The sequence below is a fragment of the Anarrhichthys ocellatus genome, unplaced genomic scaffold (genome assembly GCF_004355925.1).
Source record: "Anarrhichthys ocellatus isolate YVR2014 unplaced genomic scaffold, GSC_Weel_1.0 scaffold49, whole genome shotgun sequence".
In the NCBI taxonomy this organism is placed as follows: domain Eukaryota; kingdom Metazoa; phylum Chordata; class Actinopteri; order Perciformes; family Anarhichadidae; genus Anarrhichthys; species Anarrhichthys ocellatus.
The window spans coordinates 2,095,954-2,109,609 of record NW_022280079.1 but is presented as its reverse complement, the minus strand read 5'-3'; the positions used below and the strand labels follow the sequence as shown (position 1 = coordinate 2,109,609).

The 13,656-nt window shown below is 46.7% G+C and overlaps 1 protein-coding gene across 1 annotated transcript in view; it reads left to right on the top strand.

Moving 5' to 3' along the window:
- Positions 1-13,656, top strand: part of sbf1 (SET binding factor 1) — a 72,739-nt gene that overhangs the window by 47,563 nt on the left and 11,520 nt on the right. The window contains exons 16-37 of the mRNA XM_031869839.1: positions 1,320-1,527; positions 1,850-1,962; positions 2,141-2,290; positions 3,068-3,136; positions 3,382-3,540; positions 3,720-3,985; positions 5,017-5,189; positions 5,277-5,350; positions 6,915-7,107; positions 7,208-7,335; positions 7,436-7,611; positions 9,317-9,453; positions 9,553-9,760; positions 9,896-10,092; positions 10,493-10,630; positions 10,724-10,819; positions 11,043-11,117; positions 11,607-11,779; positions 11,875-12,051; positions 12,146-12,247; positions 12,335-12,520; positions 13,389-13,653. Of these exons, the coding sequence (XP_031725699.1) occupies positions 1,320-1,527; positions 1,850-1,962; positions 2,141-2,290; positions 3,068-3,136; positions 3,382-3,540; positions 3,720-3,985; positions 5,017-5,189; positions 5,277-5,350; positions 6,915-7,107; positions 7,208-7,335; positions 7,436-7,611; positions 9,317-9,453; positions 9,553-9,760; positions 9,896-10,092; positions 10,493-10,630; positions 10,724-10,819; positions 11,043-11,117; positions 11,607-11,779; positions 11,875-12,051; positions 12,146-12,247; positions 12,335-12,520; positions 13,389-13,653 (3,463 nt within the window). The remainder of the gene's footprint in view (positions 1-1,319; positions 1,528-1,849; positions 1,963-2,140; positions 2,291-3,067; positions 3,137-3,381; positions 3,541-3,719; positions 3,986-5,016; positions 5,190-5,276; positions 5,351-6,914; positions 7,108-7,207; positions 7,336-7,435; positions 7,612-9,316; positions 9,454-9,552; positions 9,761-9,895; positions 10,093-10,492; positions 10,631-10,723; positions 10,820-11,042; positions 11,118-11,606; positions 11,780-11,874; positions 12,052-12,145; positions 12,248-12,334; positions 12,521-13,388; positions 13,654-13,656) is intronic.

Here is a 13,656-nt window from a genome sequence, read left to right as displayed (position 1 = left end):
TATATATAAGTTAAAGGAAGCACGATGGCTCACTCCGTTGCTATTTTCATCCATGTATCTATCCATCTATCTATCTATCTATCTATCTATCTGGACCAATAGACTGAACTCAATCCTGCTCTTTATTATTCCGTCTCCTTATAAATAGTAAATTGTATGGTTTTGATAAGCTGTGAGTGGTTAGAGTAAATATTATGATCAGTGGTGGAATGTAACTAAGTCTATTTGCTGAAGTACTGTACTTACTGTATGTACAAATTCAAGGTACTTTATTTGAGTATTTCTATTTTATTCAACTTTGTACTTCCACTCCACTACATCTCAGAGGGAAATATTGTACTTTTTACTCCACTACATTTGTCTGGCAGCTTTAGTTACTTTGCACATTATAATTTGTCAAACCTCTCCTAACTACCCAAACTGAACAACAGTGTATAAAGGAGTTAAAATCTGCAGCAGGAATAATGATCCAAACAAATATACATTTGTAATATCCATATACAGTATAATAGTAAAACACTGACAGGGATCATGTTTCTGATAAATTAGTACTTTTATCACTATTGTTTGTCGTCCAATGACCTCATTTTCTGTTTGTCAGTTCAGTGAACGAGTGCAGTAAAGTCAGGTTGAATGTGGGAGGTGATATGTGAAGGACAGCTGACAGGTGATCGTCAGTGAGAGAGGATCTGGATCTGGATTAATTAAACTTCATCACGGAGAATGCTAGTTCACATATGTAGGTCTTCTGCGCATGTTGATTTTGCAGCTTAGCTAGCAAAGCCTCAGATGTCCATGTCCGCTCTGCATCAGTCAACACATCTCAGGGAGCCAAAATGACCTGGTCCAGCTCTGGCGTAAGCTCGGCATGCCGGAAGAAACACGTCGGGCCGAGTCCGGCTGCCGACACTGCTATTATTGGGATTGCAGTGACGCTGCTGCTCGCACACATCCACGAATGTACTAACATACGTAAATTGAGATAAAAAAACACAAGCAGTTACCTTGAAAATACAAGCAATGCAGCTGTATTCCGTGCATGTTGTACAATTATTTACGTTTTATTCTTAATTTCCCATTGACGTCCCGCTGGTGCCCAGGTCTGTACTAGCCTGACGTACCATTTTACTTGCCCCGTGCAATCGGGCAAAGCTTATTGTTGAGTCCTGCGTCTCTAATAACTAACAGTGTGAGACATATCCTCCTTTTTTATAGCTCTGTTTTCGTTAAGTCACTTCTCTGCTTTCCTTATCTCACTCTCTGTTTTCCCTGTTGACCCCTTTTTTTCTTATTCTCTCTCCGTCTTTCCCTCCCTCTAGGAGAATCCTTACCCTGCCGTTGCGATGCACAAAGTCCAGCAACCGTCGGAATACAGCCAGAACACTGCACAGAATCGGTCGCCGTTCCCCACGATGGACGATGTCGCGGTGCAGCTCTTCATCGACCACGCCGCCGCCAAGCTCAAGACTGCACCTCCTGTGGTCAAGGCGGAGCTCAAGGGCATGGTGCCATCTGGGCCCCCACTGGGTGAGCTGGGGAGAGGAGTGAGAATGATTGGTGTTTTTTGTGTGTGAGAGTTGGTAATTTGCTCAATTCCAGGTCTTGAAAATGGATCAAATGAAATAAGAAGCAGTGTGCAGGTGTTAAGAAAGTGCTAAACACCTGACAAAAGTTTGTTGCAAGGCAGCGGGTGTTGGGTTTGACAGTTCAATACCTCCACTTTCACCTCAAACTTCCTGTGTGAACTTTTCCCTCCCGACAGTCTGTCTCACAGTGTGTGTTTAATGGGGTTGAGCTTGGTGTCCCAGTGATGAACGAGGGTCTGATCACTTCTATGGCATCTCCACAGGAGACACCGTGGACAGGAACGGCAGCGTGATGGCCAACAGTGCCCGCAGGCTGGAGGTAGTCAGGAACTGCATCACGTACATATTCGAGAACAAGATGCTGGAGGCCAAGAAAGTAAGAGTGACTCATTCCTGACGCATGACAAAACGGTTAATTTTTGCTCCTAAACCTGTAAGTGTCTTGTCCCTCAGCAACTTAACTTACCTCTGTTTACCTCAAAACGTGTAATCTGTCCTGTTGGTTTTATGTGTGTGATTCAGCTGTTGCGGTTATTTTCATCTCCTCTGTCCAGTTGATGCCGGCTGTGCTGCGGGCGTTGAAGGGTCGGGCAGCCCGGGTTTGTTTGACCCAGGAGCTCAATCAGCACGTCCTGCAGAACCGAGCTGTGCTGGATGACCAGCAGTTTGACTACATTGTCCGAATGTTGAACTGCACCTTACAGGTGAGTCTGCAAATACTAGAATGTCACTGAAATCAATAGTATAGCAAAAAAACTTGATGAGATGTTCGTCTTCAAAGTGCTATGACAAACGGAAGTATGGCAAGAAAACATAGAGATAAACAGATGAGGATTAGAATGCCATGTCAGCTTTTCATGTATTTGGTCAACAAATAGCAAATTTGGAAAAGCCAGAATATCACCAAAGTCATGGATGATTTACTGAACAGCCATACTGTGCACAGGCCCAGGCGCAAAATAGAAACAAAACAACTACAAAGAGACACAAATCAACTACAAAGAGACACAAATGACTACTTAAAGGTGCAAAACAACCACAGACAAATAATAACTTCAAAAAGACCAAACAATTACAAAGTGACACAAAACACAGAGATATGCTTAACGACTACAAAAGGACACAAAACAACAACAAAAAGAGGCTTTTATAGGAACAGTTGTAAAGCCTGAGTGTGTTGCTCCTATGTGTAGGAGAGGTGGTGGGGCCTTTTGCTGGTCTGTGCCCAGATGTCTCATAATTCTCCCACGACCAAAGGTCTTACTTAAAAATGATGCCATAAAATGATCAGTTCTGTAGTTTCAGTTGGACTTTAATGATGCTAAAGGAGAAGTCATTTACAAGATCTAACATACAAGATCTATCTGTATTTAAAGCAGATACAATGAATAGTCCAATGACGAGCGTCAGATGTTAAATACAATTGTGTTTTATGGTTTGCAAGCTGTTACATCATTCATTGCTTCTTTATTTCTGTTCAGGACTGCTCACATATAGATGAACACGGTATTGCAGCTGCCCTCCTTCCACTGGTCACAGCCTTCTGCAGAGTAAGTTCATAACTAGCGTCACCAAAGTCATTCCACATTGCCCCAAATCAACCTCAAGCACTGCAAAGAACCCATTAAGCCATTAAAAATCCAGTGATCCCCGTCGTGGTTTTACATTTAACTGAGTGAGGGCTGTTTTGAGGTTGGTGGAATGTCTTTGTCTGAACATGAATTCTACAGATCTGAATGTCATTCCAAGTGGCTGGTCCCCCTCATAAAAGTCTCTCCCTGTGTTTGCCTGACAGAAAATGGGCGCAGGCATCACTCAGTTTGCCTACAGCTGCGTCCAGGAGCACATAGTGTGGACCACCATGCACTTCTGGGAGGCCATGTTCTACAGTGACGTCCAGAACCACATCAGAGCTCTGTACCTGGAGACAGAGGGAGAGCAGCAGAACAACCATGTGAGCACCTACGTCACACTCAATATGGTTCCAGAGTGAACAAAGAAGTGATGTAAAAAGTTTGGATGAATTTCTTGGAATAAATCTAGACTGAGTCAGTCCCCCAACCTGCTGAGCTGAGGGTCATTTTTGTCTGGGATGATGAATCACTAACGAGCCTCTCTCTGATTGGTTCTCAGGAGCAGCCGGACGGGTCGGGCGACGGGAGGGAAATCAGCGCCCTGGAGCTGGCGTCGGAGCAGAGCCGGCTGTGGCCGACGCTCAGCAAGGAGATGCAGACGGAACGCGTGCAGAAGGAGGAGAGCACGGTGTTCAGCCAGGCCATCCACTACGCCAACAGGATGAGCTACCTGCTGCTGCCGCTGGACACCAGCAAGAACCGCCTGCTGAGGACCACCGGCCTCGCAGACGTGGAGAGCGTCAGCAACAGCTACGTCACGAACAGGTACGGCCGGCTGTCAGCCTTCGTAGGGACTTGGCAGAGGATTTACCCCACGGAGGCAGAGTCCTTGGCAGCGGCGGGTTTGGTTCCGACCCGCGGTCCTTTGCTGTGTGGCGTTCCCTCACTCTCTCCCCGTTCCTGTCATTCTCCAGCTCTTCTAATAACGTCAATAAAAGCCCTAAGATAATCTTAAAGAAACCCAAAGGGGATCAGAGTTAAAAGAGAGAAATGTTCAGCTAGCCCTGTAAAGGATAAGTATAGACTCACCTTCTCATAGTTAAAGTCACTATAACCTTATTGCTAACACATAAATAAATGAAATAAAATAATCACATTGATGTTGAAAGCAATAATCGTTGTTATTTCAGACAAAACCGTTCCATAACCAATTATCTTACTGCATTATTAAATGTCGCTGAGAATCATTCATTTGGACAAAATCATTTTATAAACCATGTTCATATCGTAATGACACAATTCCACTGAAGGTTGATATATGCTAAAATGTAAAATGTCATTTTTATCTTGAAAATAGCCATAGCAGGAAAATAAAACTTTATTTTTAAAGTGATCAAATATAGCATGTTCTGATAAGTGTTTTGTTTTTTTAAACACTGAACTTTAGTTTAAAATCTCTTTACATTAATGAATATGAACTTTTATTTTAAGATCCCAAGTTGTCTGTAAAAAAACAAACTGTTGGGCAACCAAGGACTCTCATTGTGATGAAACCGCCATTATTCACCATCTGTAATCTGTAAAGTGAAGATCATTTCATCCAATATTAATTTATCCTCATGGGAAACGTTAACTACTAAAAAAAGAAGTTCCACATTTAATCAAAGCTATCCAAGATCTCCATAAACAAGCTGTTCAGTGTGAGGACATGAGGTGACTATACTTTACACCACACGCATATAAAGAACAATACACATGAAGCTGAGCTCAGACACAGCTTCGTTTCCTACTGCAGCGCCATTCTGAAGCGGGTCCTTTAGAGTTTGGAAACATAAAGGGTTTTTTTGGTCTTGTAGTATTGCAGGCAGCATGGCGGAGAGCTACGACACGGAGAGTGGCTTCGAAGACGCCGAGAGCTCTGACGTGGCGAACTCGGTGGTGCGCTTCATCAACCGCTTCGTGGACAAAGTGTGCAACGAGAGCGGCGTGACCAACGAGCACCTAAAGGCCCTCCACACCATGATACCAGGTACGGAGACACCAGCACCTGTCACACTCACTCACTGATCTCTCACCTCTGATCTCCGTCTCCGTCCTTCTGTCCGTCTCCTTGCAGACATCGTTCAGATGCACATCGAGACGTTGGACGCAGTCCACAGGGAGAGCAAGAGACTGCCTCCGATCCAAAAGGTAACCAATTCCTATTTTTACATTCCGCTGGACAAAGGCCGTGCAGAACCCCAGCCAGCCCCGCCCACTCCCCTCTCCACCAATCCCCGCAGCGCAGGCTCACAGTGTCACAGCAGGTACGTCTGTCCGCCAGAGGCAGAAACCGCGTGACTCGCAAGCACGCTCCGAGCAGTGCATGCCGGGTTGACTGCTCTGCCTTGATGTGCTGTTTGGTTTCTCCGAGGCCCCGCGGAGCTGAGTGCCTTCATTTTGAAGGGTGCTGTTAGTCCTGCGTGCAGTGTGTCGGTGGCTACGCGAGGCTAAACGTGACATGCTTTGTCATTCCACTAAAGACTTGTGCTCATTCCCCCGCCCCCCCGGGAATGTCTTTCCTCCCTGCATCTTACCTCACAATGTCCCATCAGCAGTTTCTTTTGTCGTGAGCTTCAGGATCCGTTTAGCTAGTGGATATTAGATCATGGGCTGAGCAGAAACACACAAAAAAAAACATTTCTGTGCAATTTGTAACCGTTGAGGTCTTCGCAGTTAAATGCCTCCAGAAGAAACTCCACCCTTTTTTCTGCAGCCGGAGGGCAGTCATGTGTGGCAGTAGGTGTTGCGTAACAGATTAGGAAACAGGTTACCAGAGTTGTAATTCATTTCCTATCAGAGGTGGAGTTCCTTAGGAAGCTCTCTGGGCCCCGCTGGGGGGAACAGGAAGTGATTTAATTATCTGAGGACAAAGCCAGCTTCATATTTCATACTGTTGATATTCAGAAGAGCTCAGCAGCCCACACAGGCCTCTGTGATCGAGCCTCTGATCCTCGGGGACCGTTCAAAACACGACAGTCCTTGTTTTTTAAGAAATACCAAAGTGAATGTCCCATCGCATAAACACACCCAAATGAATATTATTATGCAGTCTGTGTATTTATCTTTTTTTTATCGTTTGTGCCAAGATCCCACCAATCCCAGATCATGTTGTGTGTTATGCAACGATCATTTCAACATTAGCTAAACTTCACAAACAGTGCAGGTTATCATCCAGTCAGTAACCTCAGCATGCTTGTGAACGCATGACATTTTGATGAGTGGCCATGAAATATATATATATATATATATATATGCACAATTACATGTGTTATTGTATATTACAGTTGCAGGTGTCACATTTAATAAGAGCAGCATGTTAGACCGTTTTATGTGAACCATTTTCAAATACGTGAAAGGGTCAAAGTAAACTATGTTTAACTATACAGGAAGGATTAGTTTTATTATTTATTTTTTTTAAACTACTTTTCCTGACCCCTTGGATTCAAATGAAGACCCCTTGTGGGGTCCTGGAACCACAGGACTAGAGGGTTTTAAATGAACACTATCAGGGTCGATTTAGTGCATCACTGTGCAGCTTTATTATCCTCCCAAAATAAACTGAAATATCGGGAGGATTTGAGGGTTTTTACAGTCCGAGATCCAAATGAACTCAATGACAAATTGCTAAATTATATTAAACTGTTGCTATGGAAATATTTGGCTAAAGAATCTTTATGATTAATCTCCCTCCGCTCTTTCTATCTCTGCACAGCCCAAGCTGCTGAGGCCGATGCTGTTGCCCGGTGAGGAGCTGGTGATGGACGGCATGCGGGTCCACTTGATCCCCGACGGCCGAGAGGAGGCCACGGGGCTGATGGGAGGTCCGCCCCTGCTCCCTGCCGAGGGCGCCATCTTCCTCACCACCTACCGGCTCATCTTCAAGGGCACGCCCAACGACCCGCTGGGTGAGAGATGACACACACACACACACACAAACTGTGAAAGCTTCCATGTCAGGTCTGTGGGTTCTCTAAACCCTGTTCTTTGTCTGCGTATCTCCTGCAGTGGGTGAGCAGGTGGTGACTCGCTCGTTCCCCATCGCCTCTCTGACCAAGGAGAAAAGGATCTCCGTCACTTTACCCATGGACCAGTTTGTCCAGGAGGGGCTCCAGCTACGGTCCTGCACCTTCCAGGTACCCTCACATCCTCAACTCCCATAGCAAATATCCGGCTCCTCTCTCGTACTCCTTTCCCAGATTTCACCTGTTTTCTTTTCTCTGTCTGCCCCTGCAGCTGATGAAGATTGCGTTCGACGAGGAGGTCGCTTCAGACCTGGCCGAGGTTTTTAGGAAGCACATGCACAAGCTGCGCTATCCTCAGCACGTCCAGGGGACCTTCGCCTTCACCATGGGTCAGTGTGGGAAGATGGTGGTGGAGCACAAGACCAAGGACAAGAACCAGTCCCTCAAGTAAGGAGCCCTCCATGTAGAACACATGTTTTTATGCAAGAGAAACGAAAGAACTACAAAGACTGCTAGTTGGAGCCATCCATCAGCAACACGAGCACCGCGTCGATCAAGGAACCGACTCATAGCATCTCGTGGGTCAGCACAGAGCGTTTCATTAAAAGTAACTCAGTGATGATGCTTCACAGCTGTTGCATTTACCAGGTTATTCATTCGCACCACAAGCTCAAGTATGCGCACCCCATACTTCACCATGCTGAAGGTCACAAAGAGTCACAGCGTATTATGTAACCTAGGTGATGAAGCCAGAGGCTTGTTTACATCATGTGTGTTTGGAGTTGTTTTAAAGGCTTATGGTACCAGATTTCATCAGTCACATGTTCAAATGTGAGGATCAGTGAACTCAGTTGACCCGCTACATTAAAATATACACTTTATATGATGAGGTTGAGATCAAGATCTCATTTTCAAGAGAGACATAAGTTCATAGGTGTATCAATAAAACTAACCTTTTTTAGAAACACAATAATACAATATGAAAAAATAATAAAATTCATATGATACAACACTAGTCAGTTTAAACAAGTTAAAACCAGTCAGAGCTAAAATCAATCAGGATTTGATTTCTGTAGTGACCCATTGGAACCAGAGTATCTAGCTTCAAACTACAAAACATGAGAATACATCTGGTATGTGTTGATGAGAAAGATGTTAACAGCTAAAAGTCCAGAAAAAGATTGAAAAAAACAAACAAATGTAGAGGTATTTTTGTGTCTTTCAGATTGATGTTTGCATTGTTACGGGCAGACGCAACTTAAAGGCCTTTTACATGCCAGGCCTCTGCCCGTACAGCCTGTCTACACTATTGTCAGCTGATGTCACTGCAAATCTGCATGAGTACATGTCAGTTTATAAACAGAAGCCGGTTCCCTTGTGATTCGGCCGTGTGAACCGGTGTGTGCACAAACAGGAGGGTTTCTCCTGCAGCTACAGAAGCTGCATCATTGTAAAGTGCCGCTTGTTATGTGGTCCAGGTGCATCATCGTGTCCAGTCTCCTCTGTCAGAGTGCATCACGCCTGGGGTGCGAGTGTGAAAACATGCTCTCAGGTCTGCAGGGAGTGAGTTCACACTGGCTGCATCCCGTCACGTTCATATATATGATGCATTGAGAAAAGATTGCTGTTATCTTTCACCTTTTTATAAGAGTAATCCTCTCGGTTTGTTATCATTTTCTGGATGAATATAATATAGTGGTTAATGACCCGGTCTAGCCACAATGTGACTTTATGTTTTGATATAGTTTCCTTTCTGTGTTCTTTTTTATTTGTCACCTCTTTATTCAAAGTCTCAGCAACCAACTCTCATTCCCCTCCCAACACACACACACACACACACACACACACACACACACACACACACACACGCTTTCCTTTCTGGAGAATAAAAAGGAGCATGGGAGCAGCAGTTGAATATTTAATCAGTGGAAAATGTGGCAGCCGTTTTATTGGCTCTGTTGTTTCCATCTCTGCTCTTTGTGTGTGCTAAAAACCCTCCATTCAGACATGTGAATATCTGGACACCGCTTCAAATCTGAACGAAAAACCCGAAAGGAAGTGGATGCCAAGTGACTTTGAATGGGATACGCTATTGAATCAGCACAGCGATGTATGGCCTAACGTTTCCTTTTTTCCCCCTTATCCTCGTCAGGACACTTTCCAAAAACCTGGTGAAGAGTGCCAAGAGGACCATCGGCCGGCAGTATGTGACCAGGAAGAAGTACTCCCCCCCCACCTGGGAGAACCGCAGCAGCTTCCAGTCAGAGCTGGACGAGGATGAAATCTCAGGTAATCGCTTTGCGCTCTTTGTCAGACCTTCTTTGATTTTTTCTTTTACATCGTTGTGCAGTGGGCTGACATCACAGTTCTCTGTGTCTTATGCCATAGTTTCAGAGGAAGTGGACCAGAGCTCCCTCACCCTCTCCTCCACCATGCGCTCGTCTGACAGGCAGACCATGAGCAACGTCGTGGAGCGCGCCTGTTGCCGGGACTACCAGCGCCTGGGCCTGGGCACGCTCAGTAACAGCCTGACGCGTTCGAAAAACGAGCCGTTCCGCATCTCGACCGTCAACCGCATGTACACAGTCTGCAGGAGGTGGGAGCCCGCCGGAGGACAGCACACAGAGAAGAGGGGTTGTTTCTCCAGTGCTTAACACAGTGTGTGTGTGTGTGTGTGTGTGTGTGTGTGTGTCTGTGTGTGTCTGTGTGTGTGTCTGTGTCTGTCTCACAGCTACCCGGGCCTGCTGATTGTGCCTCAGAGCATCCCAGACACGACCATCCAGAGAATCTGCCGCTGCTACCGGCAGAATCGCTTCCCCGTGGTTTGCTGGAGGAATCCGCGAACCAAGGCCGTCCTGCTGCGATCTGCAGGCCTCCATGCGAAGGGGGTGGTGGGCTTCTTCAAGTCCCCTAACGCCCCTGCTTCAGGTACAAAAAAGAAAAAACATAAATCTATTTTAGGCACTTTGTTGATTAAATGTGTGCTGAACCCTTTTTTGTTTTTATTCCCGGAGACGGTTGCCGGTTATTTTTTGGAAACTCCCCGCTTCATACATATGCCCTCACCAGGCCTTTAGACGTTAGCTGCGTTGACTCAACCGGTGGTAAGGAATACAGGTGTCAGAGGTCATGACAAGCTGTTACTCTGACCCTAGCTGTCCAGATATTACCTGGAAAAGATACGATTAAATGATAAGATGTATTTTTTTTGTCTTTCCCTAGAGATCTAGAGAAAGATCTGCAACCTTTTGCAACAAAATGTAACTGTAACAAAAAGCATATCATAGCGTGAAGCATAAAGGTTGGTTAATTTGTCTTTTCTGTGCAGGGCCCTCGCAGGCCGACTCCACCAGTCTGGAGCAGGAGAAATACCTGCAGGCCATCATCAGCTCCATGCCTTCTTACAGCGAGAACAGCGGCAGGAACACACTCAGCGGCTTCACCTCCACTCATATGAGCACCTCTGGTGGGTGGACACACACACACACACACACACACGACATGTTACTTGTCACTGGGACTGTGGGGTCACATGGCTGATGGGTTTCTCCGTCCACAGACTCCTCAGACAAGCTGAGGCAGCCCAAGATCGGCGCTCTGATGAAGCAGGTGATGGGCACCAAGGAGGACATTCCCGGAACCTTCAGCAGAGGAGGTAAGATGTGTGTGTGCGTGTCCCACAGTGCTCCTGTCGTTTTTTCTGTTAGCTTTAGTCTGTTGCAGTTCCTGGTTTCAGAACGAATTGTGTTTTAAATTAGTCACTGAAACTGGGACTGGACGAGGAGGAGGATGATGAATGTGTGTGTGTGTGTATGTGAAACCATCCTCCATTGTGTGGCGTTGCTGGTTAACTGGTCGTCTCTGTCGTTTGACCTCAGCTCTGGGTCAAAGGGCGAAAGTCATCTCCCTCTCTCAGCCCAAAGTGTCTGGCAAGGCCAAGAACCCTCCTAGAGGTACAGTAGGCCACGCCCCCACCCACATCCCTCCACTCCTGTCTAACCAATCAGATCTCTCTAATAGTAGTGTCAGTGTGTTTGCCGTGGTTCCGTGTTGTCTGCGCGGACTAATGGTGTGCTGTTAGTGCATGCTGCTGCCGCAGCTCTGCTGTCTGACGTCTTGTTTGTCGTTTCCTGTTTGCTGCTGACATTCAACAGAGGGAAGAATCAATCAGAGTCAACGTCATAATGTAGCCGTCACTGAGCTAGACGTAATGAGCTGGGCTGGGTACTTTTCAGTCATTTCTGCCTCGTTATATACAGCATGGCTATCAGTAGCTGAGGACGTTATACACGTCGGTGTGTTTTAAAGGATCATTCCGATCTTTTAATGGCTGTTTAAAGTGGACAAGACTTCCATATCAGCTCTGACATTTCCGTTTTCATGTCGCAATTCTTCTGAAGACTCTACCTTACTGTGTGTGTGTGTTTGTGTGTTTATTGCAGGTAAATGGGGCAGCATCCGGGGCAGCGGGCGCCTAAGTGCCTACAACGCAGACGTGGGAACGCGTCTGGCAGGAAAGGAGTCCCCACAGCCCAACGGAGGGCCGAGCGAGGCGCTGTTTCTCCGCCAGCAGAAGGCCTACCTCTACATCATCGGAGACAAGGCCCAGCTCAAGGTAACCAGAGACACGCTGATGTTTTCGGGGTCAACTGTGATGAAGGGCTGGAAAAAGATTAGCAGTATTGACTTGGACGGTGTCGTTGCGTTCAGGGCGGGAAGCAGGACTCGTTCCAGCAGTGGGAGGTGGTTCCCATCGAGGTGTGCGACGTGCGGCAGGTGAAGAACAGCTTCAAGAAGCTGATGAAGGCCTGCGTGCCGAGCTCCTCGACCTCTGATCCCAACATGAGCTTCCTGCGCTGCCTGGAGGAGTCGGAGTGGATGGCTCTGGTTAGTGTTCCCCGCTTCAGCGCATGCAGCAGCGGTCATTCTGTGACCTTCGGGCGTTGTTCTTACCCTTGTGTGTGTGTGTGTGTGTGTGCAGCTACACAGGGTGCTGCAGGTGTCCGTGCTGGTGGTGGAGCTCCTGGATACGGGCTCGTCGGTCATGGTTAGCCTGGAGGACGGCTGGGACGTCACCACACAGGTTTGACTCGCATGCAGAAGCTTCGGCTTTATTCCGAAAGAAACTGTGAGCGAGGCTCAAGACTGACACGGCGCTCTGTGTGTACAGGTGGTGTCGTTGGTGCAGCTGCTGTCTGATCCGTACTACCGCACGTTCGACGGCTTCCGGCTGCTGGTGGAGAAGGAGTGGCTGTCATTCGGCCACCGGTTCAGCCACCGCGGAGCGCAGACGCTGGGCAGCCAGAGCAGTGGCTTCACCCCCGTCTTCCTGCAGTTCCTGGACTGCGTACACCAGGTGGGTCTGCAGCGCGGCCTGTGAGGCTTCTGCCTTTTTTTCACAGCAGAAATACTGTTGTTTTAATAAGAGATATGGAAGGTCAGAGGTCAGCAGATATCGGTATCTTTACTGCTTTATTGCTGTGATGCAAATTATATTGAATGAAGATCAGAATCCGACTGATAATACCGGTAGGTTTATTTAAATAATGCACTTTAAATCCTCAGTCCACGCACAAGGAATTTGTGTATGAAAAATATAATTGAAAAATGAACAACTAACACAGAAAAGACAATAAGGACAACACAACATTATAACAGCTGAGCCTAGAAGCAGTGTGTAATGATACATATGTTTTCCTCTTACCGTGTTTATGTCCAATGCTGTGTGTGTCTACCTGTACTTCCGACTTTATTTCCTGTTTTGCCGATCAGTGACGTGGGTTCTGCCCTCTTATCACATGCAGGAAGTGCGGCTTCACTTATCGTCAGTGGCCCCTGCTGTCCCACACATCAGACGGCAGTGTCGTGGTTGTTTCTGCTCTCTGTTCAGCCTGTGTGCAGTGCGAACGTAGCACCTTTGTCAAGAATAGGAAGAGGGACAGGCTGTGAAGCAAACTCTTGACAACGGTGTTAGCCCCCCAGAGGTCATTGGCTATTTCAGCTTATTAATCTAGAAACAGCTGTTTCATGTCATGATGCCAGACAAATCAAGTTTACTGACTTGGACTTTAGATGACTATTGAGTGGGCGGATGCAAAGGTCTGGACCCAGCCCAAAATGTATGACTGTGTGAACACGAGCATGTATGCAGTCCGAACCATGTCGCCATCCCCCTTTTAAACTGTAACCCTGACCTATGAATCCCTTTCTCCCCCCACCCTCAGATCCACCTGCAGTTCCCCATGGAGTTTGAGTTCAGTCAGTACTACCTGAAGTTCTTGGCCTACCACCACGTGTCCAACCGCTTCCGCACCTTCCTGCTCGACTCCGACTACGAACGCATCGAGCTGGGTGAGATCATTCCCAAGTCTCTAAAATGCTGTTGTTTGTTTCGAGTAACTCTTCAGAAACTCATAGTCGTAGATAACATTGTTCCTGACGAGCCGTGTGTGTGTGTGTGTGTGTGTGTGTGTGTGTGTGTGTGTGTGTGTG